The 25561-nt window shown below is 37.2% G+C and overlaps 1 protein-coding gene across 1 annotated transcript in view; it reads left to right on the forward strand.

Moving 5' to 3' along the window:
* LTBP2 (latent transforming growth factor beta binding protein 2) overlaps positions 1–25561 on the forward strand; it is a 135808-nt gene that overhangs the window by 16643 nt on the left and 93604 nt on the right. Inside the window, exon 3 of the mRNA XM_070754851.1 lies at positions 9334–9565. Within this exon, the coding sequence (XP_070610952.1) occupies positions 9334–9565 (232 nt within the window). The remainder of the gene's footprint in view (positions 1–9333; positions 9566–25561) is intronic.

Raw genomic sequence — 25561 nt, forward strand, 5'->3', positions numbered from 1 at the left:
ATAATAGTGTGATTTTAACATGATATAGTGGATTTTGATTCGGTGGTTTCCCTCCGAGAGACTGTGAATAGAACATATACCACCAGACCTGTAAACTTTTATTATGTTATCAGTGTAACAAAATATTGCAAGTCTAAATGTGCTTTCCCATGCCACTTTATTTTCATGAGAACTTGGTGGGGTCTTGTCGAGTTGTGTTCTAGGTTGCAGTTCTACCCCAAAGTTGAGTTGCCTTCATCTGATCATTATCTTGGTAGCAGCTCTTTCTTCTCTTTCTCCTCTTGCAAACCATATTGATTCCATCTGTCCATAACTTATACAGACAGTTATGTCTACATTGGCTTTTATTCTTTAAACATTTCTTCTTCACTTAACAATCTCATCAAGTCCATCTAATCACTCTTTCAGTTCTACTCTTTGATATATCATTATCATGCATGTCTCTACATTGTTCTTTTGATTTCATGTCAAATTAATCTCATTTGTTCAGTCCACTGTCAATATTTTTATTTGACCAAATTAAAATTCATAAGCAGTGTAACCAGCATTTAAAGTTCTACAAAAATTCTAAATTAGCAACATGTTCAACAAAGCATTAAAATGACAGGGAAAACTTTTAGTATCAAAGCCCGAGGTAATGATTTTCCATCATGATCGTAAAATGAGTTGCAGGTATATTCTCAATAATTGAAAAGCTTGCATGCTATTTTCAGAATTTGGTGTTGCTGTAATATAGACTTTGAAATATTATTTATTCCACATATATAGTACAAATAACATGTTTTTACTAAATTTATAAAGTTGCATAAATAAATATTCCTAAAAGGTTCCAAATGGTTCCCAAGGCACCTCAAATATAAATACACCTCAAGTTTTACAGCAGGAGCCAGACTATCTATCTCAAATATAGCAGAAATATGGCTAGATGAGAATTTGGGTCGTACACTAAGATGAAAGTATTAAAGTAGATTCTCTTCTGTCAACACAGTATAAAGTGATTTTTTTCCTTTTAGTAATTAATTATGGCACTTTTATTTCTCTGCCTTTTCCATGGTTTAATGAAAACATTGCTTTGTAATTTTCCAATTTGTAGCCAAGTTATAAGGGAAGAAGAAAGCACAGTAAGTTAAATTATAAAGGGGCCCATTTGAACTATAGCGAGGGCTGAATACTGTGCTTGCTGCTTGAAGTAATAAGAGTCTCTTAATACTTAACTATTGTATATTCTTTTTCTTTCATTCTCTGATTCTGTTGTTCTTCCTCCTAATCTTTTTGGAACTGTGTTTCTTCCTAGCTCTTGCTTCTCAAAATCTTGGCTGGTTAAAGTCTTCCACTTGCTCCAGTCCTGCTGTTAACCTGGACATACCAATGTTTATGCCAGAGAATTGTCAATTCCACCTTTTACAAGTAGGAGTGCAAGAATTAACGATGTGTCCCGGGGAATGTGGGAGAATGGGCTTTTATCCTCCCTGGCAAAGCTGTTCCTGAAAGTTATTCTCTGGAGATTTGGAAACAAGTTATAGGCAGTACAGGGGATTAGGGAACTATAGTTAGATTGGAAATTGTTATTGATTGATCCTTTACAGTTAGCCATTCATGTTTGAGATTTCCCACCAGGACACTGCTTGGCATACTGAACAGAGAGAATATTGTAATTTTGTGGAAACTGACTAAACTTCCATTTTTCAAATGTATAGGAATCGAAGTGAAATTTGTGGCATGGTTTTTTGAACAAATAGTGCATACAGAAATATACATGTATCCTGGGGAAAATAATTGTACAAAATATACTATGGAATATATGGAAAAGGTGTTTATACAGTTATAATGGTTTGTAGATAAATTTTCACTTGACCTTAAAAAAAGCAAATGCTTCAACTAATGGGAAAATGAAATCAAATGGAAAATGAAAGAAACTAACATTGCCTCACTAATGACTTATAGCAGTGGGTAATGAAACCAAAAAATTATTTAAAAGCCTCATTCGAAAATAATCCTTGTTCATACAAACTAAATATGTGTTGCATTTACAGCATTGCCAAATATGTCTTCCTGTATAATATTTGTCTAGCACAAACCGATTACCTTTTAAATAATCAAACTCCCTGGGATCCTTCTGGGTTTCCGTAATTCTTGAGATAAAAGGATAGCAGTGAGTGCAATTGTCCATGTGAACATGCTATGCTAATGGTCCTTCAGAAGCTGATAAAGCAGCAGTTGATGTCTTCTGATGGGATCAGACTGAAGGGTCCCTGAAGACAGTTGATGTCCAGAACAGTGTTCCCTCTAATTTTTTGGGGGGGTGGGCGGAAAAGTATAGTGTCTAAGCAGCACTCCCTTCGGGACTGGGCGGCAGAGAAATAATAAACAAACAAACAAACAAACAAACAAACAAACAAATAAAAAACCCACCCTGTTTTGCCTCAGAGAATTTCAAAATAAAATACTGTACTGTGTGTCTATAACAGTGAGCTCATAATAGGGCAACTCTCTCAATATCAAAATGCCACTTAAATAGTTGAGCTAGTTTCAAACTAGATTTTGATTTTCTTTCTCTCTTCCTTACTCCCATTCTTTTTCTTTCTCTTTTCCTTCCTCTCTTTTTTCTATCTGTTTCTCTGTCTTCCTCACTTCCTTTCTCTCTCCTTCCCTCTCACTCTTTCCCTCTCGGCTTCTGGGCAGGTTTGGAAAACTCTGAGTTGGTGATGATTTTTAAGTGAGCGATTGCTCACTGCTCAGCTTAGAGGGAACTATGGTCCAGAATCTGTTTTAAATAGGACTTTTGGAATGAAAGTGAGGCAGTCGTGTGTTAAACTGGGATCTCTCCTTTCCTTCAAGTACAAAGCGAAGAGTGGATGAAGCCTATGAGCTCTGGAAATGGGGAAAAGGAACAGGCAACTCTTTCTAAGAGCCGAGGTGGTGCAGTGGTTAGAGTGCAACACTGCAGGCTACTTCAGCTAACTGCTAGCTGTAGTTCAGCAGTTCAAATCTCACCACCGGCTCAAGGTTGACTCAGTCTTCCATCCTTCCGAGGTGGGTAAAATGAGGACCCAGATTGTTGGGGGCAATATGCTGATTCTGTAAACTGCTTAGAGAGGGCTGTAAAAGCACTATGAAGCGGTATATAAGTCTAAATGCTATTGCTATTTCTAATTCCTGGATTCCCCAGGAATTCTACTAAGGGATATAAATTTGTTGGGACTTCTTGACATATAAGCTCTGTATCTTGTAATATACTCAGTACTCCTATCCCTCTATGTAAACTATATGTCAGGGATGATCATTAATGTACAGTGGTCTTATTATGGCTAAATCCTTGGAGATCTTGAGTGCTTGAGTAAAATGGTAGGCAAGGAATTGAACCAACAAAATCTGAAAGCATCTGCTTTGATGGTATATTAAACCAACTGGGGCGACACATTGTAAGATTCTTAATATTTCAATGGGTTGAGAAAAAATCACGTTAAGTTCAGTCAAGGACTCCCATCAGCCCTTAAAGTTGACTTCTTGGTATTGTTGTTGTTGTTGGTCAAGGAAAACAGAAAAGACAATTTTTCCAGCTATTTTTTCCTCGATGTTATGACACTGTGTTGCTGTGATTCATCCTCTTGGTAAGAAGTTAAAAGATTGTTAGCAGTTCTTTCTGATTTGGTTGCTGGCAATAACTACTGTTTGGAAACTTTGTAGTTTTATGTCCAGAACCACATGAATGAGCCATGAATACTCATGGTTGAAACTTTCCCCCCTCCCCTGCCTTCCTCTTCCCCCACATAAAAAAGAGAAATTGCTTAAATTAAGGGAGAGGGGGAATAAAACCTCAACCAATCTCTGTAGGCAAACTCTCCTATGCCTGATCTGTTTTTGTCTTCCCTCCCATTGCAGAACAGAAATATCGGAAGAGAAAGAATTAAAAGACACCAAGTAGACACGCAATGGGAAATAACCACAGCTGTTTTGTAATGTACTTTGGGCTGTTGGTGACCCCAAATTCCTTTTGATATATATTCCCCATTGTATGCCACTGCATGGCTGTTTACTCTCTCTCTTTCCTTTCCAATTAATGTAAATGTAAACATTAATTCTCTTCCTGCTAATTATCCCAGGACCCTAGTGAGCCTTCCAACCAGTAGAGGAGTGGTTAAGAAGCAAAGGAAAAGGAAAGTATGAAAGTGATTAGTTCTGTCACTTACAGGCAGGGGTACCAGCAGGTGCTCAACATAGAAAGCTATAATGGCACAGTGGTTAAAATGTAACATTGCAGGCTAATTCTGCTGATTGCTGGCTGCCCGCAGTTCAGCAATTTGATTCCCATTGGCATGAGGTTGACTCAGCCTCCCCTCCTTCCGAGGTTGGTAAAATGAGGATTAGATTAGATTAGATTTATTGGATTTATATGCCGCCTCTCTCCGCAGACTTGGGGCGGCTCACAACAATGATAAAAAACAGTACATAGTAACAAATCTAATATTTAGAAATCTAAATTACAGTTTTAGATTAAAAAGTCCAAAAAAGAAACCCCAATATATAAAAAAACAAACACACAATCAAAACATACACAAAAACTACATGTTTCAATTCCCCCATGCCTGACGGCAGAGGTGAGTTTTAAAGAGTTTACGAAAGGCAAGGAGGGTGGGGGCAGTTCTAATCTCTGGGGGGAGCTGGTTCCAGAGGGTCAGAGCCACCACAGAGAAGGCTCTTCCCCGGGGTCCCGCCAGACGACATTGTTTAGTTGACGGGACCCAGAGAAGGCCAACTCTGTGGGACCTAACCAGTCACTGGGATTCGTGCGGCAGACGGCAATAAAATGATTTTTACAAATATTATATTTCATAAATAAGTATTAAAATGCAAACTAATATAAAGGGGAAAATGGGAGGGGAATAACTGGACTAGTTAAAATGTGACCAAAAAAGTGCATCAAATATAAATGACAAAAACAAATAAAGTATTTTATCAGGATTTTATATATTTTATATATATTATACCTACCTACCTACTTACATTTATATTATATATATATAACATTAAAGTTATATTTTATAAACAAAAATTACCATCAACTTTTTTCATTTCAATTTTTCTCTAATTGAAAATTAAATATTTAAATTAACTTAAAATGTTAATAGTCAACATTCTTAAAAAGCAGGAGCAAGGCTTGAAAATGACAGTTTGGGTTTGACTGTCAAAGTTTCCAAGAGATTTGGGGTAACATAAATGATATGGGGCAGGGAGCGTTGCTCTCGCTATAAATCTGTCAACTACTTTCTCAATCTGTAAATTTGCAGGTAAAAGAATCCTCACAGAGATAAGTCTCCAGTGTATTTTCTACAAAAATACTTGATTATGCAGAAAACCCCACTGTTCAAGGAAGAATGTGACATATTGTATTTCTCAGTTATGTATGCATTAAAATGTCATCAAACCATTCTACCAAACCCAATTATCTTAATGCCAGCTGAGATTACCTGGTGCAACATCTGTAAATGAAGTTCAGCAGTAAAATGAAACATCTGAATGAGAGTTTTTAAAATTTAGGCAGAACTTTTGTTGCCGGAAACTGCCTTAAGTCCCTCAGTCTGTATGTTCCCTTTATCAATCCCTCAGTGTGTTCCCTTTATCAAACAGTGGCCTTTGGTAATGCACTTTAGGACATCTTAAGCCTTTCCCCCCAACATAGCCACCTATAACTTGGAGAATTTTAATCTTCGGGATTGGGCGGCTGAGAAAATCCTGATAAAATACTTTCTCAAATGATTCAGATAGATTCTGTTTTTTTGAGATGGAAGAGTGTGGGAATGAGTTTATAAGACTGACCAGATAAACTTTTATATGATCCTTTTCTTAAGTTCAAACTATCACCCACAAGTTCAAATTATGTGTGTTGGAGGTTTGAAAAACTAGCACTACCAACCATCTGATGAAAGAATATGCTATCTTTTCTCCTCATGTCTTCTGTCCAAGCATAGACCTAAATGTCAAATATTATCTGGCTTTTTTGAGTGTCTTTTCTTGTCTGTAAATCACTTAGACAGGGCTGTAAAGCACTGTGAAGTGGTATATAAGTCTAAATGCCCAGGATATTTCTACCCAGAAAAACTGAAACTCCAAATGTAGTAAGCTTGCCTCTCTTACTGGCCTTCCAGTTTCAGCTAAATCTAAGTGAAATTTTTAACTTTCTCCTTTTCCCATTGCCTTTCAAATTAACAGTTATTTTTTTGTATTCCTGTCTTCTACTTCTCTCTCAGCAGGAGTGTCTGCAGCAAAGTGGGATAAGTTATGGAGGGTGGCTGCTGTGCGTTGTATCTATATACTATTAAAACTCTTGTGTATGTTTTTAATCTTCAATTGGGAGAAATTGGAATTTTGAATGTTCAGTAATAGTAAATAGATAGGGGATTTTTTAAAAAAATCTTAAAAAAATAATAAAAAAATTAATAGATAGGGAAATTGTAACTCTTTGAGGGAGGAGAGGCGAGGCATCCTAACCCTAACCCAAACCCTTGATGTAAGTGATGTCAAGTTGGCCACCTTTAAGCCAGTCACATGACCTTTAAGCCACCCTTGGTCACATGATTGTCAAGCTACTCCCACCTGGTTACATGGCCGGCAAAACACACCCACCAAATAAGCCACACCCAGAGCGTGGTAGCAAATTTTTTTGCAGCCCTTCACTGATTGGAACTGAGCCGCAAATTTTTGAAATTTCTTAACAGTGATGGTCCTTTTATGGAAGGACAAGGGACCTGTTGGCGAGGTAGTCTGGCTGCCACTTCCTTCCTGGAGGGAAGGGGCCCTTGATATAACAAGATGGGAAGTGTGGGTGCAGTTTTCCTTGGTTCCCTTTGTTTTCCGTCCCCCAGCAAAGTGACAGGCAGTTCCCCTGGCCAGACAAGGAGGAGGAAAAAGATTTAGCAGGGCTCTCCCAAAGATCACGAGGGCAAGTTTATTTGTGGAAAGACAAAGAAGAGGCTGGGATGTCTATTGGTGAGGTAGGACTGGCTGTGGGAAATGGTGCAAGCCTATATTTTATGTGGAAGGATGAATGACCCAATGGGTCCTGGGTTGTCTAATTATTTTTAGAAAAAGTGGTATCTTTATATCTCAAATGTCTGTGCCCTTTTTTGCTCCTTGTTCCCAATGACTCTATTTTTGTACTGTACACTATCTAAAGTTGTTATAGAATTGAACAACCTATAAATGTAATATATTTTAAAAATTTACCATGTAATGTTATTACTGCACAAGTCTTTCCTTTCCTTGCCAGTGTCACAATGATTGTAAGGTGGGGCTTGTGTAGTGACATTACTATAAGTATAAAGCTTATAGTAATGTTTCTTGCATATTGGCAAAGGAAAACAAAACAGCACAGGCCAGTTCATTTGTTTTGGACTTCTAGTTGCTGTTTATTAATTGAAAGCAGACCAGTTGCAGATTTTGGCTACTGACCTGGTTTTTTTGCTACTAAGTAATGATCGATCTGTCATAATACTAGTCATGATACCTTTTGCTTGGAATTTTTTTTTAAAATCTATGAGGCAGTGTCACTGATATCAATACTCAAAGCTCAACATATAATTCAGGAGACTATCTCCCAATTCCAATTTCATGAAACATTGATCATCTTGGATGTCATAACCATTGACCTGTTTAAAAAAAGAATGGTCACACACAGAGTGGCTAATGCCAAAATACCTTCAAAGGAATTTTGAAGGCTTCCATGTTTGTTGTGAATAGATCTGCTCTCCATCCACAATTCTGAAATATGACATAGGAGTTGTACTTCCAGAACTAGGAGTCAACATTTCCAATTTATTTGCCATTGCTCCCCGGTGTGGTTTAGACATAGTACTTTATGTTATGAAATATGTCCTATTAATGGCGCCAAAAAGAAAAATGGGAATTTTCAAATGACATTCTCAGCTGTTCAATCACAACAAAATTGCACATTAGTTACCAAAACCCATCTTTCATCTTGCTAATGTGATTGTTCTAGAAAATTGACTCAGTGTTCTTTAGATGAAGGATGGCCTCATTGTCCCAGAAGCAGAACAGTGCTTATAAACAAGGCCAGAAACAGCAGCCTCTTTCTCTCATTAGAGAAATATTTCTGGGAATAGTACAAAAATGCTATTTCAGGTGTGAGCTTCTAACTATTCACCCTGTGTTAATGATATTTCAAATGCAGGGTGCTGTTTGATTGAATTAATTAAAAGAATGCTTTTAAAATCCTAAAAAAATTTTTTCCAAACAGATGGTAAATTTTAGCAGAGCTTAAAGACCAAGAAACTCTTTGCATTTTTAATATTTTGTTAAACAAGTAGCTGACCATTTATATGTCTAACTTGGTTCCATTGGCTATACAGTGTTCCCTCAATTTTTGCGGGTTCGGACTTCGTGGAAAGTCTATACCACGGTTTTTCAAAATTATTAATTAAAAAATACTTTGCGGGTTTTTTCCCAATATCACGTTTTTTCCCACCCGATGACGTCATATGTCATCACCAAACTTTCGTCTGCCTTTAATAAATATTTTTCTTTAATAAACTTTAATAAATAAACATGGTGAGTAATAATCTGAATGGTTGCTAAAGGAATGGAAAATTGCAATTTAGAGGTTTAAAGTGTTAAGGGAAGGCTTGTGATACTGTTCATAGCCAAAAATAGCATATTTACTTCCGCATCTCTACTTTGCGGAAATTCGACTTTCGCGGGTGGTCTCGGAACGCATCCCCCGCGAAAAGCGAGGGAACACTGTATCCCAAGTTTCTTCTTGGTTCACTTAGATTTCAGACAAAAGAAAGGCTAAATCTGTTCAACTAAGGATGCTTAAATCTTAAAATTTAAATATTACCTACTCTATTATGCAAATTTTTGAAATCACTTTTGGAATCTGTCATAAAAGGTTTCGAAATTAGATATTAATTTTTGATATTGAATTTGATATTGAAAGTGGCCTTTTTGAGTGGTACATTAGTTAAAGTTTCTTGTAAACAAAGAAGAAAATTATTTCTGTGACATACGTAAACACAGATTGTCTCAATACAAAAGAAATTATTTTTTCTTAAAGTGGGATTAATCTAAAGGGATTATCTCCTGTTGCAAATGCAATATTATTTGCAATATTTGTGCAGTCAGATCCTTTTGAAAAAGGACTAATTTTTTTGTGGGTTGTCTGCATTGTTTCACTTCATGGAAGCAGAGAAATAAGTGGTACTTATTTTATTGATATTTATTTTATTTTGTCAAATAAGATATACACTCTTATGGGTGACACAGACATATTTTGATGGGGATGTCTCTTTCTATTCATTCTTCTCCTTATTTCCTTAGCTGTATGTGACCCTCCATGCCAGAACAAAGGATCCTGTAGCCGCCCTCAGCTTTGCATTTGCCGCTCAGGCTTCAGAGGGTCCAGGTGCGAAGAGCTGATCCCAGAAGAAGAATATCATCCTCCTGGCCTTGCAAGTGCACTTCAGCCTCTGGCAGGTTCCTTTCCAATGCGAATAAACAATGCAGAAAAAAGAGAGCCACAGATACCTGTCATACAGAAGCTGCCAGCTGAGTAAGTTATCCCAGTTACATGCCATAGTAATTATTCCCTTTTAGTAACTTTAACAATGGTATAGTGCAGTGATGGCGAACCTTTTTATCCTCAGGTGCCAAAAGCACATGCACCCGGACTATTGTAAGTGCTCCAGTGCCCACACCTATAATTCAATGTCTGGGGGAGGGTGAAAAAAGCTCTCCCTGGCTGCCACAGAGGCCAGAAATAGCCCATTTCCTGACTGAGGCTCCTGAGGCTTCCCTAGAGCCTGCAGAGAGTGAAAATGCCCTCTCCCATTCCACGGAAGCGCTCTGTAAGCCAAGGTTATGACCTATAAAGCCCTTCATGGCACCGGACCAGAATATCTGCGAGACCGCCTTCTGCCACACGAATCCCAGCAGCTGGTTAGGTCCCACAGAGTTGGCCTTCTCCGGGTCCTGTCGACTAAACAATGTCAGCTGGTGGGACCTAGGGGAAGAGCCTTCTCTGTGGCAGCCCTGACCCTCTGGAACCAGCTCCCCTCAGAGATTAGGACTCCCCCCACCCTCCTTGCCTTTCATAAACGTCTTAAAACCCACCTCTGCCGTCAGGCATGGGGGAGCTGAGACATCTTCCCTTGCCTATGTAGTTTTATGTATGGTATGTTTGTCTGTATGCTTTTTATATAATGGTTTTTTTTAAAGCTTTTTAATGTAAATTGTTATTTTAGACTTCAATATTAGATTTGTTATGGTATATTGTTTTATCACTGCTGTGAACCACCCCGAGTCTTCGGAGAGGGGCGGCATACAAATCTAATGAATGAATGAATCAATGAGTGAGTGAGTGAGTGAGTGAGTGAGTAAGTAAGTAAGTAAGTAAGCAAGCAAGCAAGCAAGCAAATAAATAAATAAATAAATAAATAAATAAATAAATAAATAATTAATTAATAAATAAATAAATAATAAATAAAACCATCCACCCAGACCCTCCATTTGAGCTGAAAATCAGCTGGCTGGCACGCACATGTGCGCTGCAGCTAAGGTAAGGCAACGGCTTGTGTGCTGGCAGATATGGCTCCATGTGCCACCTGTGGCATGCGTGTCATAGGTCCGCCATCACTGGTGTAGTGGAAGGACTCCATTCTAGAAGAAATGTGGAGAACAAGACAGACGCATCTGCCCTAACAGATCCCTCTTGAAATATGGCCGCCAAGGACATTTAAGTTGGATTGATAGTAAAGCTGTGTTGCTATTACTGTCTTAGAAAATCCACTACCTCAAACCTGTGGCTAATTTTTTTTCTTGGTCCATTTTCTGTACTTTTCTTCCTTCATTGTTATTCTAAACAGCAAGAAAGTAGTCATGTATAAAATGGACTGCTATCATCCCCTAGGCCTAAGTCAAAGATGAGAGCTTTCAGCAGTGAAGGGCTACCAAAATTTTTACTACCACACGGTGGGCATGGTTTATGAAGGACGCCCTGCATTTTCTTTCAATGTCTTTCAGTGCAAATTGGATGCTCTGGGGTGGAGCTCCATTTCCGCTACCACACTGCATTCCCCCCTATCCGGACAGTAGTCCACCCCCGGCTTTCAGTGACTGATGACCACTGCACAGTGAATTTACAGCATTTAGGAAGGAACTAAATAACTATTGCTAAAATATGAGGATATATTGTATTGCTGTTATTATTGGGAGTGGGAAGAGATGCATGTTTTATGACATGAGTAAAGTTTAAAACTGAATGGTTAATCAGAAATTGTCAGTAGTAAATATATAAACCAGAGCTCTTCGTTCAGATGGTGTTTTTTTTTTAATTTTTCAACCTATTCCATGTTCGGGCAAAAAGATTTTAAAACTTGGTTTAATAGTGCTTTTATTTAAAAAAACTACCTGCAGTGAAAAGTGTCAATCATTCAATCCCATTACCTCCCCAGTACAGTATAGCTTTAAGTATACATTTTTAAATGTAAGAAGAATAAGTCTAACATTTTTTTCCAAAACAGTGCTCCATCTGGATATATAAAAAATAGACATATGGTCTATTCCAGGCACTTTGGAAAATGCAGATCAAGCATTATTCAGGCAGGCACTTTTGTCAAGACCAGGAGTCTGGGCTATCCTGATACACATGGTTTAGTACAGCAGTCCTTAATTTACAACCATTTGTTTAGAGTTCTTTTGAAGTGACAATGGCATTGAAAAAACTGATTTATGACTGTCACATTTATGACTCTTGTGCGTCATCATGGTTACAAAATCAAAAGTTGGGCACTTGGCAACTGGCCTGTTTTTATGACTGTCCTGGCTCATCTGGTCATCATTTGTAACTTTCCCAGTTGACTTTTGACAAGCAAAGTTGACTGCCTGATTCACTTAATAACTGTGTAAAAAAAATGGTTGCAAAATGGGATAAAGGTCACTTAGCTGCCTTGCTGAGCAATGGAAATTTGGGGCTCACTTATGGTCATAAACTGAGAACTACATATAGCTGAAAGGAGGGGGACACACCCGCAGCAGCCTAAAATAGCCTGTAGGTGTTGGATTTTCTCACATTGACTGCATCCTCAGCCATATCCATTATGAAGCATGGTAGATTGTATGTATGATTTTGGGACAAGAGGAAAAGTCTGCTTTGAATCTGGAACAACTTTAATCTGTTGGGTAAGGATGAGATGAGGGAATGGCCTAAAGAAATGGCAAAAACAACCTTATTGATCATATTCATACCACTTTTAGGGACATTATGGGGATTGTTGCCAGCGCTAAACAACATGTGTTTTGGGTGACATTTACCCATTTTAAGGAAATTCTTTTGATTTTCATCTTGCCAAATGTTTGGTATAATCCACAAAATGTGGATTATGTTTTCCTAAATCAAGATCAAGTTAAATCAATGAGCAAATTAAAAGGTTTAGATCCCCAAAAAGATCCTTCAGTGACTACACTTCTTATATTTCTTCATGGAGAAAATTGTCCATTTATTTTCATATGCATTCTATATTTTTAAAGGACCCCTCTTTTTCCACGACTGCTAAATTTACTCAAAATCTTTCATGCATTCAACAAATTCTTTTCTGAAAGTTCATATACTGTACGTCCTGTTTCATTTGTGTGTTTTCTCAAAACTAAATTGTCAGTAGGGTTTACTTGTACAAAATCCATGCTGATTTTTTTTCCAGCAACATTTGTTACTTTATATATTTCTTATTTCTTTCCCCTGTTCCCACCAATATGTCCAAAAAAATATCAAGCTAGCTTGCTTATAATTTCCCATTGGGTCCCTTTTTAAAATTGGTGTCATGTTGGCTATTTTCCAATCTTCTATCACAGAGTCTGATTTGAAGACTAAATTACATATGCCTGAAGGTCAACAATTCTATATTTTTGCTTTTACGTTCTTAGTGTATGCTATTAGAAACTGGTGATTTGTTATATTATACTTTTGCTACCAGAGTTTTCGCTTATTTCTCTTGTTTGTTTACTTGGTCAATATATGCTTCAAAACTACAGTTGACCTTTGCTCAGTCATTTTAATTTCAACGCCCCACTTATTTGATTAGGATTTTATAGCTTAAACATCCTACAATTATGTGACCCAACTTCAGGATTTTTCCTTGCAAAAACTCATTACAAGGAATGATTATCCGTTTTACATATGCAGATATTTTGCCATGAGTCATTGTTAATAACTTGAATAGCCTCATGCAATCACATTTCTCCCTTGCAGTCATATGATTTAGATTCAATTCCAGATAAATTTTTAATCCTAAATAACACAATAAAGATTACAACTCAATTTTTGCATACTACAACAATATCCTTCAAAAACTTCTCCATACACTATATGAAACAAGATATAATTAGAAAACATACAGTATAATATAAAGATCTTTCTATAGGAATTACAGTGGTACCTCAAGATACGAACCCCTCGTCTTACGAACAACTCGTGATACGAACCCGGGGTTCAGAAAAAATTTGCCTCTTCTTACGAACTTTTTTCGAGTTACGAACCGGCGTTCGGAGACTGCTGGGAAGCCGCGCGGCTGTTTTAAAAGGTAACAGCCGGGCGGCGGGGCTTCCCAGAAGCCTCCCGAACGCCCGTTCGTAACTCAAACAAAGTTCGTAAGAAGAGGCAAAATTTTTCTGAACCCCGGGTTCGGTTCGGGAGGTTGCTGGGAAGCCCCACAGCCCGGCTGTCACCTTTTAAAACAGCTGCGCGGCTTCCCAGCTGTCTCCCGAAGCCGAACGCGGAAGTTCGGCTTTGGCGTTCGGCTTCAGGAGACAGCTGGGAAGCCGCATGGCTGTTTTAAAAGGTCGCAGCTGGCCTGGGGGGCTTCCCACCCCCCCGAACCCCGAACCCGGGTTCGGGAGGGTGCTGGGAAGCCCCCCAGGCCGGCTGTCACCTTTTAAAACAGCCGCGCGGCTTCCCAGCAGTCGCCGAAAGCCGGGTTTTTTGCGGGGGTTTTTTTGGTTGCACGGATTAATTGACTTTACATTGTTTCCTATGGGAAACAATGTTTCGTCTTACGAACCTTTCGTCTTACGAACCTCCTCCTTGCACCAATTAAGTTCGTATCATGAGGTATTACTGTATTAGTATTTTTAATTCTTCATTAAAATAATATTATTTATGCTAAAGTCAACCATTTTTAATCAACCATTTACTGTCTCAGCAGCATACCTTATCAATTAAGATATATTTAATTCAATAAACCATAGTATTACATTTAAAAAGGTGGCTAGTTAAATGCTTTTGCAGTTTCCGTTTGGAATTGCAAAGTATATAACAAAATTGTACAAACAATTTTGCACAGCCTTTAATTATTATTATTATTATTATTATTATTATTATTTATTAGATTTGTATGCCGCCCCTCTCTGAAGACTCGTGGTGGCTCACAGCAATAATAAAAACAATGTACAACAAATCTAATATTTAAAAAATATATAAAACCCCTTATTTAAAAAGCAAGACATACACACAAACATACCATGCATAAACTATATACAGTATGTCTCAATTCCCCCATGCCTGATGGCAGAGGTGGGTTTTAAGGAGTTTACAAGGAGGCAAGGAGGGTGGGGGCAATCCTAATCTCCGGGGGGGGGGGCAGCTGATTCCGGAGGGTCAGGGCCGCCACAGAGAAGGCTCTTCCCCTGGGGCCCGCCAGACGACATTGTTTAGTCGACGGGACCCGGAGAAAGCCAACTCTGTGGGACCTAACTGGTTGCTGGAATTCATGTGACAGAAGACGGTCCCAGAAATATTCCGGTCCAATGTTAGGTCTCTTCATGATGTTAGGTATATATAAAACATAATTTATATCTGTTGCTTTCAGATCAAAAGGTAATCTCTAAAGTGACAATAGTGTATGATGAGAAAAACAAAATTCTTAATGCCTATTTTGCATCTATCATCCCTCAGAAGCTAAATGGATCCTATCTGGAAATTATTAAGTTACTGAGAGTGTGACGTAACGGCAGCTGAGGATAGATATCAAGATGGTAACTTTGCTAACTTAAATGAAATAAAATCAGATCAGATTCCAAAGCCACTAACCCTCAGATAAGTAGATTGTACAATAGTTATTAAAGAATTTCAGTTTTGTAGCAAAATTAGGCCCTATTTTTATTAAAATCAAGGTTCAAAATTATTGTCCCAAAGGTGCTTTTTTCAAGAGGCAACTGGATTTTATGATTTTTCTTTGAAGACATTTCGCTTCTCATCTAAGAAGCTTCTTCAGTTCTGATTGGATGATGGGGAATGGTTCCATTCCCCACCATCCAGTCAGAGCCAAAGAAGCTTCCTGGATGAGAAGCAAAAAGTCTTTGAAGAAAACCCAAAAAATTCAGTTGCCTTTTGAAAAAGCACCTTCAGGACAACCATGACCTGGATGACTGAGAATCTCCACAGATGTTCAAAATTATTGCATCTCCTTTTCTCATTCAAAAGATGTAAGAGACTAGTTGGTTTAGTGCAGTGTTTCCCAACCTTGGCAACTTGAAGATATTTGGACTTCAACTCCCAGAATCCCCCAGCCAGCGAATGCTGGCTGGGGAATTCTGGGAGTTGAAGTCCAGATATCTCCAAGTTGCCAAGGTTGGGAAAAACTGGTTTAGTGGTTACAGATTTAGCAGAGTAGCCTATGTGAGAAGCAAATGCATAGATTTTTATATCTGCTTGGTGTGAGACCACAAATAGTGGTGGATAGTTCTTAAATTCACTATAATCTTACAATCATAATAGTGATTCAGTACGTTTCTTAAAGAAGGGAGAATATATATATCTAGCCATAGTATTAGAATTCTCTCCATTCCTAGAAATGGGAAAGGATAAATCAGAGTATATCCCTGAAGACCATCTGTCTGAACACTTATCCAAACATGTGTTTTGCAATTACTTATGCAAATTTATTTAGTGAAGTTAAGCGTATGTCTTTCAGGATCCAATTTCGGCAACAGAAGGTGCTAGTTAAAGGGTGGAATATTCTAACTGCAAGATAGAAAAGGAAAACAGATCACAGGGAAGAAAATATTAAGCCTTATGTAAAAGATCACACATACAGTAACTAGGGGTACAGATTATATGAACATTAAAATGTGGGGAGGAATTGTGCCTACTTGAATTGATGTGTGACTTTCTTTGAAATTTGTAGATGTTCCAGCTTCTTGTAGTCTGTTTAAACCTCAGCAAAATGTGAGGCCAAGGAAGGCCAAGAGTTCCTTGTTAAAAGCATCAGACTTTCCTTTAGTGGGCAGCCACTGTCTAGAATAAAAAAACACTAGGGGAAATTTGTGTCCCAAATCTTTAACTGTCTGGAAATGGATTGCCCCTCTAAGCAAAATCAGATGTATCCATTTGAATCAAAAGGGGACACGTGGGGCCTTGAAGGTAGGGGAGGGCGTTGAGAGGCGCCCACGATTTGGTAGACTATGTGTGCAATTAACTCCAATGTCTATTTGTGTGTTGAGAAACTCTTTGCTGGCGCAAAGAGTTTCTCAACACACAAATAGACATTGGAGTTAATTGCACACATAGTCTACCAAATCGTGGGCGCCTCTCAACGCCCTCCCCTACCTTCAAGGCCCCACGTGTCCCCTTTTGATTCAAATGGATACATCTGATTTTGCTTAGAGGGGCAATCCATTTCCAGACAGTTAAAGATTTGTGATCTATGTTCTGCCAGGCCATTTAATGACCACTTCAGAGACTGAAAAAGGAAAGACCCATTGGCTGTTCATTTCTGTAACTTAGACTATTTGTGTGGTCTCCACTTTTCTCCAATAATTCAGTGGCAATTACCTAACAGAAGGAAGTGAATCAGCATCTTATGGTTTATGTGGCATTGAGTAAGAAGGGCAGCTGGCCAATAGGGGAGGCAGTTGAATGAGACAGAAAGTAAAAGAAAAATTGCCAAGAAATTTAAGGTTAAACAAAGAGTATGGCTGGTTGTCAAGAGGTTGCCATGGTTACATGCTTTCTTCGAAAGGGATTCGCAGATCCATAGATTATATATTTCAAAATGGAATTACTAGCTCTTTAATTATAAAAAATATTTTTGTAACCTTTTGTGAGAAAGATCAAACAATTTGTCAGTGAAGCAGAAATGGTCTAAAACCTTATGTTTGACCCATCTTTTGTCTCCTAAATAAAATTAGTATATATTGTTGGGATTAAAAATGAATAACTGAAAGCCTGAAGTTCTACTTCATGAATGATCCTGGTATATTGTACTAGACATTGTATATTGTCTAGTAAGAGGAACTAGACAAGATTTGGTCAGTTTAGTTTGCTAGATATGGTGCCATGGTATTCTGGAGATCTCTACTTGAATTACTTCAGAATATCAGAAAATGGTATAGAAACACACCCATCTATCTCTAATCTATCTCTGATGGTTCCTGCTCTGATATTGATTAGAAATTGTGGTGTGGAGAAGTCAACCCAACTGTTCTGGACCTGGACTGTTCCAAGTATACGAGCTTTACATCTTGTAATTTTCAAAGCATTTCCTTTATTTTTCCTTTCACTTTGGATTTTGTCATTTACAGCTCCGGCATGTAAAATGCATTCCGATCTCACAGACTAAACTACAAAGTTATAATTCTTTCTAAAATAACAGGCTGCCTACTTCAAAACATCTTCTTATCTCTGGGTCAGGTTCACGCTATTAAAAAAACCTTTATCATGCAATATAAAACTCACTTCTCTGGAGAAACAGCATACACCTCCATTTTGTTTCTAGCACGTTGAAGAAGAGCATCCATCTCTTCCGGTTAATCCCAGATGTGATGTAATTAATTAATTTACGCACTCTGAATAGCATATTAAAAACTCTTCCCCCCAAGTTCGTCTTTTCTTTTCTGTGATCTTCTGAACTTTTCACTTAACCATTATCTGAAGAAGCATTATTCTGCATACTTTCATCGAATGGCTGTTCTATTTCATTTTCATCATCACTAGACTCTTCCACCTCTCTTAAATTAGGGTAAATAGCAGCTTCTACATCATCTTTGTCTTCTGAATCTGACAATTCCAAAGGCTGATAGGGAACACCAACCAATCTGGATAGCTCCAGGTTGAAGAAAGCTGTTGGAGAGAGCAGTTGAGTGGAGGTATCAAGCAGGGATTTAGCTTGGACTCATTACAAGAGATCTGACTCCTCTTGAATGCTTTTAGGCCTTATCTAATCTTTTTCTGGTGAAAGTTGCCAGTCAGGCAGATTCCTATGAAATTGGCATAGAACAAAAAAATAACTAATTTGAACTCTACATATGTGAGTCTGATTGTTCGTGCCTGACAAAAACTGATCTAAACTCAATCTTAATGGATGGATATCTAGACATTTTGGGTGTGGGAGTTAATTCTTTTAATTTCATCATTGTTTGATAAATTTGATCTGTGACTAAAAAAAACCCTTGCTAAGTCATTTTCTTCTGCATGTGTTGATTAATTGTTTCTAAGAATGAAAGGTATTCAAATCTAATGCACAGGCAAATTTGGTATTGAACAGTACTGTATTCTGTTTCAAGCAACAGAAATGTATTGATTGTTCTAATATGCTTCGCAAATGCATGTATTAATAATACTGTACATGGATACATTTAAATATTATCAGGGTGGTTGATCCATCTAACTCAATAACTCTAACTGATGACATGGCACAAGACAATCCAGTGATGTAGTGATTAAGGCACTAGGCTAAAAACCAGGAGACTGAGAATTATAGCCCTATCCTACCAACTGGTTTTGGGTCAATCATTCTCTGTCAATTCTAAGAAGGAGGCAAGGCAAACCACTTGTGAAAGTTTTTCAGAAACTAGTCCACGATTCACCAGGAGTCAAAACTGACTACAGTATGTCCATATTTATTCATTCTATATGACAACTTAAATTAATTCTTTTCCGCTTTCCCCCCTAAAATTCTTTTACTGGAGATGCCAACTTAATTTTAGAGGAATTTGCAAGTAATACATGATTCCTTACCATTAAAGCATAATAATCAATTTTGAAGGGCTATCAAAAATTTTACTACCACCCTGTGGGCGTGGCTTATCCAGGATGCCCTGCATTTTCTTTCAACATCTTTCAGTGCAAATTAGGTGTCTCAGGTGGAGCTCCATTTCCTCTAACCCACTGCGTTCTCCCCCATGCAGGCAGTAGCCCACCCCTGCTCATACATAAAAGATAAGTTAGTTGCCTCTTACATACTGTATATTTCAATTCATATAGGAAGTGCTGCCAATATACCTTTGACTTTAGCTCTACCTTACACTGCCATTACAATTCTAGGCTTTCTCATAATAATGTGGTACCTAACTTTATCATCCAAACCATTAAAAAAAAAAATTGGATTTCAAAGGTGCAACCATGGAGGAGTGAGTGGTGAGGTAAGAATATTATGCAGCTGATATAATTTAGTTATCTCAAGAAAAGATGATACCACTAGATTGGATACCATTGTTTTATTTGTGCATATTTAAAAGAGATTTTTCTGATTCCTATTAGAATTCTCTAAAACACTGTTTCCCAACCTTGGCAACTTGGAGATATCTGGACTTCAACTCCCAGAATTCCCCAGCCAGCATTCGCTGGCTGGGGAATTCTGGGAGTTGAAGTCCAAATATCTTCAAGTTGCCATGGTTGGGAAACACTGCTCTAAAAGGTATTAGAGCAATCTGTAAGAAAGGTTTGTGGAAAGATTTGAAAAAAAGAGAGAGAAAATTATGTTTATGTTCAGTGTATAAAATAAACAATGGAAGAAGATAATCCAAGAACAATTTGTACTTTGGAGAACAAGACAGTGGTTTCTCAATATAACTTTGGCTAGCGTACTCTATTGTTTGTGAACTTTTAGCCAAATTAACCATCGGAAAATTATTTTGGAGTCCCTGATAGAATAAATGTTTCATTGAAATACAAAACAAAAAATGCAGACATTTTCTTCTTTAATGCTGAATCTTGTTTAGGTGAAAACGGTAGGGCCGATTTTACATATAGCCTTGATCTGAGAAGTTTAAATCTAGAGCTTACATGTTCTCCATATTAAGTTGTATACTTCCTAAAACAAAAAATGGAAAACAATTGCAAAAGATTATTATGAAAGGATCAGCTATAGTTCATACTTATGGATGTTTAAGTTAAAGTCATTTCTTTATATTTGTAACCTGTGGAAACGGTCTTAAAAATTATATCCAGTAATGTACTGTAAGTTCTTGAGTTACTGCCAGCACTTCTTGTAAAAGACAAGTAATGTAACAATGTAAATAGCATCAGCAGGAGAGAAAGGAGCACCAGCAAAGTAGGTAATTATGTGAATATTTGAGAGACAACATCCTCAGTACTGGTGCATAACTCTGGAATTTCCACTTTATTTTTACAAACCTTGTAAATTCTCAAATCACCTAAAATATATACTGCTATGTTTCCCGTTGCAGTTCTCATTAAAAATACTTTAATGTTCCAACTTTCTAGGTTGATTTGTTTGTAGTTTATGCTTTTAATATTCTGTAATGTAAATTATGCTGTGGTAGTTTTGCAGTGCATTTGCAGTAAAGTTCTAATGATAAATGAGCAACACATTTAAAGTAGACCATAATCCACTACGAGACAAATTAGAAAAATGTGGGTTAGACAGCTTCACCACCAGATGGATTCATAACTGGTTGACCAACTGCACTCATTGTGTAGTCCTCAATGGAACTGCATCTACATGGAAGGAAGTATGCAGTGGAGTACCCCAGGGCTCTGTTTTAGGCACAGTACTCTTCAACTTCTTCATCAATGACTTGAATGAGGGGATAGATGGGGAACGCATCAAATTTGCAGATGACACCAAGCTGGCAGGAATAGCCAGAAGATAGACTTAAGACAGAAGGATCTTGACAGACTTGAACATTGGGCTCTATCAAACAAAATGAAATTAAATGGTGAAAAAAGTTAGACAAGAAAAACAAAATGTATAGGTACAGTATACGTGGTACCTTGCTCAATAGTAGTAACTGAGAGGACAATTGTTTAAATATGAGCCAGCAGTGTGCAACAGCTTCCAAAAAAGCCAACACAGTTCTAGGCTGTATTAACAGAGGGTTAGAATCAAGATCAGGTGAAGTGTTAATACCACTTTATAATACCTTAGTAAGGACACATTTGGAATACTGCATTCAGTTTTGGTTGCCATGATGCAAAAAGGATGTGGAGACTCTAGAAAGAGTGCAGAGAAGAGCAACAAAAATGATTAGGGGACTAAAGGCTAAAACATGAAGGTTGCAGGAACTGGGTATGTCTGGTTTAATGAAAAGAAGGACTAGGAGAGATATGATAGCAGTGTTCCAATATCTCAGAGGCTGCCACAAAGAAGAAGGCTATTCTCCAAAGCACCCGAGGGTAGGATAGGAAGCAATGGGTGGAGACTAAATAAGGAGAGAAGCAACCTAGAACTAAGGAGAAATTTCCTGACAAACAATCAGTGGAACAGCTTGCCTCCAGAAGTTGCAAATGCTCCAACACTAGAAGTTTTAAAGAAGATATTGGATAACCATTTGTCTGAAGTGGTGTAGGATATCCTGCCTAAGCAGGGGGTTGGACTAGAAGATCTCCAAGGTCCTTCCAGTTCTGTTATTATATTATTTTTAAAATATATTGTGTATTTTAAAAATACATAATATTGACTATTGACATCCCAGACAAAGTTTTACTGGAAATGATAGAATTTATATTTAAACTCTGGCGTCTCACAGTATTGACCTTAGGGAGACTCCCACTTATTGACTTTATTGAGAAAATTGGAAATTAGTTTCTCTGATGGCAATATGTTTCTCTCTTCCTTTAAGAAGAGAAGCAAAATCAAGAAGTGACATCCCTGGGCGTTAATTCCATGAATAATTTTTGAAAAAGTTGGACATGTTTAGCTTGGAGAATAGAAGATGAGACACGATAATTGTCTTTAGCTATCTTAGCAGTGTTATATAGAAGATGAAACACATAAAACAGTGGATAGAAATTGTTAAAACAGAAAGCTTGAGTTAAAATTAGAAGAAAATTCCTAATGATAAGGAATGATTGACTGTAGTGGGTTTCATATACACCGTGGCTTGTTTTAATTATGATTTGTTGAATTTACATCACACATAAAATGAAAGTAGGTCAGAAGTTAGCACATTGTGTGAATATCATAACGTGATTTCCCCAATACAAGTCAGAGGTATGGACTTAAATTCCTATAAATTCTCTGCTTGGAGCAGAATACCCCTTCTTCCCCTAGTTTCCCAGTTTGAATGAAATTGGAAAGTATGCTTATAAATTATAGAATGGATTAAGATATTAAGATAAACTTCAAACCATACTTTAAATATTTTGGCCTGTTCTGAAGCTCTCAAGTATCATTGGCATCCTTCAGTCTCGAAAGACCATGGTATCATGCTCTGGATTTCTCCAAAGTATAAATCTGATATAAACTATATAGAATGCTATGATTAATTTTTCAAAAAAGATGTTTTACTTGCTCACACTTCAAGGGGAAGAGAGAAGAGACAGTGTGGATAACAAAAATAGTTAATTCACATTCCAATTTATTAGACTTATTCCATTGCATAGGATTCATGTTGCCAGAGAAATCAAGTCAAGGAATGAATTCAAATTATTACTTAATTACTGAATGGAAATTATACTTATTGATGTAAATGTCTTGAGACTTCTTTTCAAATGTTCCGTAAGATATAAGCAAGATTTACCTAATTCTGTTCCAAACCATTAAATTAAAATGATCAATGTAATTTACCAATAAGTAATGCATCTAAATAGTATCACAAGTAGGTTTTTAAACCTTAGTTTGACTTTTGAAATTCTTTTTGATGTAAATCAGAATAGGATTTGATACCTGGAAGGTATATGTAGAGGAAAAAACTTTAGCTCATTAAATGTAAAGGTGCCATTAAATAAATAGAAAAAAATAAACAATTTGCCTCCAGAAGTTGTGAATGCTCCTACACTGGAAGTTTTGAAGAAGATTTGGATAATTATTTGTCTGAAATGGTGTAGGGTTTCCTGCCTAAGCAGGGGGTTGGACTAGAAGACCTCTAAGGTCCCTTCCAACTATTCTATTCTATTCTATTCTGGAACTATGTAGAGTACGTATCTTGCTCCCTAGGGGGCTTGTGTATTTTTCAGGAAATCTACTTAATCTCATTAAGTTTTGGCTTCTTTGGAAATTCCAGTACTATCCACTACTTTATTTAGAAGTTGAAAATAAGAGGGTAGTTGAGCTGCTTAGAAACAAAGCAGTCTGGAAATCTTGGTACTGTTCTCAAGCAGAGAAAAGAGAAATCAGCAGAACCAAATAGACCTGAAAAATGAAAGAAAGAAAGAAAGAAAGAAAGAAAGAAAGAAAGAAAGAGGGCACAAACTGGGGTTAGTTGGGGGAAAGATCAGAAGCAACTTGAGAAAATATTATTTTACTGAAAGAGCAGTAAAAAACAACCTTCCAGCAGACGTGGTTGGTAAATCCACAGTAATTTAAACATGCCTGGGATAAACATATATCCATCCTAAGATAAAATACAGGAAATAGTATAAGGGCAGACTAGATGGATCATGAGGTCTTTTTCTGCCGTCAATCTTCTATGTTTCTATGAAAGAAAGAAAGAAAAAAGTGAAGGAAGGAAGGAAGGAAAGAAAGAAGGAAAGAAGGAAAGAAGGAAAGAAGGAAAGAAGGAAAGAAGGAAAGAAGGAAAGAAGGAAAGAAGGAAAGAGACTTAGCATGTGCTAAGTTGAAACAAACTCTGCTCTGTAAGAATCTGTTGTGACACCCATCATGCATTAATAGGCATTGAAGCACTGGGCCTTGGAAATGGAGAAGATATGCTTAATGTTGTGGTTCACCTATCATAAAAAGCTAACCCTGACCCTAAATAATTTTATTAAAAAATCCTAAGTAAGACAAATTTGCTAATGGACATTCATTCTTTGTAAGGCTTCATTCACTGATGACTTTTATGGATTGTATATTCTGTTTTATTTCTTTGGCTAGGACCATTCCTTGGCTCTATTTCTATAGTGATCAGTGCCAAAATCAGGAATCAGAATGCACTCCAAATTCATATAGGATGAGCCAACTCTGAAGGGATCACTCATGTTTGGAAACAGATGAGAGAATTGAGGAACAATGGATCTTTCCTTGTGAATATGGTACTCCTTGCACAGACATAATACTAGTGACTCTCTTATACTCAGAGTCAATTCATTTTATTTGACTTGCATGATTGCTGCTGGTGATTGGTATTTGTTTTTTTATTGTTGTTCAAGTGGTTTGTTTTGGTTTTTGAGCCCAGAATAATCAGTGCTTTTGGCTAAGAGTTTTGAAATGGTTGCATGGTGATATGCCAAATTAGGATCTGTTCTGGTTAATGCATTGCTCAAAACAAAGCAACAAAAAGTGATTTTAACTACCTAGCAATTTTGGTATATTTTTTTTGTAATCTGCCATTCTCTTAGGAAAATATTATTATCCACAGGGCCCTAAATTCTCCGAAGGCAACTATGTTATAAAGGAAGAATGGAATGATAGTAGAAGTAATTTAGCTAAGAAGTTTGCTTGTGTTTCAGAAGACGAAGTAAAAAGTTAGTCTGTGATTTTAAATAATTATCTATCATCCAAGAGCTATACAATAATACAACAGGAAAAGAAAGAAGAGTATGATCAATAAGTTAACAGATGCGCTACATTCATTCATGTTTTGCAATATCAGAATAATCTACAAATACAATTAAAATAATATGTTGATGCAATAAAAAGCTATAACTGTTATAATGTAAAAATAATAAAAAGGAGACAGAAATACAGTAGAGTGGATAAATATAATGAATTTGAATGCCCAAAGGGGAAAAAACTTGGAGCTATCATTGAATTGTTGATAATGTTGGCACTAATTATAGGAAAGTGGAGAATAGACAGATTAGACAGATTAACAGAGATGGAAGGCATAAATAGAGTTGGAAAGCATAAAACTTGTCAGGAAAGACTTAATGGACTCAATCTGTATAGTCTGGAGGACAGAAGGGAAAGGGGGGACATGATTGAAACATTTAAATATGTTAAAGGGTTAAATAAGGTTCAGGAGGAAAGTGATTTTAATAGGAAAGTGAACACAAGAACAAGGGGACACAATCTGATGTTAGTTGGGGGAAAGATCAAAAGCAACAAGAGAAAATATTATTTTACTGAAAGAGTAGTAGAGCCTTGGAACAAACTTCCAGCAGACGTGAATAACTGAATTTAAACATGCCTGGGATAAACATATATCCATCCTAACATAAAATACAGGAAATAGTATAAGGGCAGACTAGATGGACTATGAGGTCTTTTTCCGCCGTCAATCTTCTATGTTTCTATGTTTCTATGAAGGGACCTTGTATGACATGTAGTCCAACTTCCCCTCAAGCAGGAGACCCTACACCATTTCTGAGAAATGGCAGTGCAATCTCTTCTTAAAAGTCCCAAGTAATGCAGCTTGCACAACGTCCAAAGGC

Source organism: Erythrolamprus reginae, chromosome 1 (genome assembly GCF_031021105.1).
Source record: "Erythrolamprus reginae isolate rEryReg1 chromosome 1, rEryReg1.hap1, whole genome shotgun sequence".
In the NCBI taxonomy this organism is placed as follows: domain Eukaryota; kingdom Metazoa; phylum Chordata; class Lepidosauria; order Squamata; family Dipsadidae; genus Erythrolamprus; species Erythrolamprus reginae.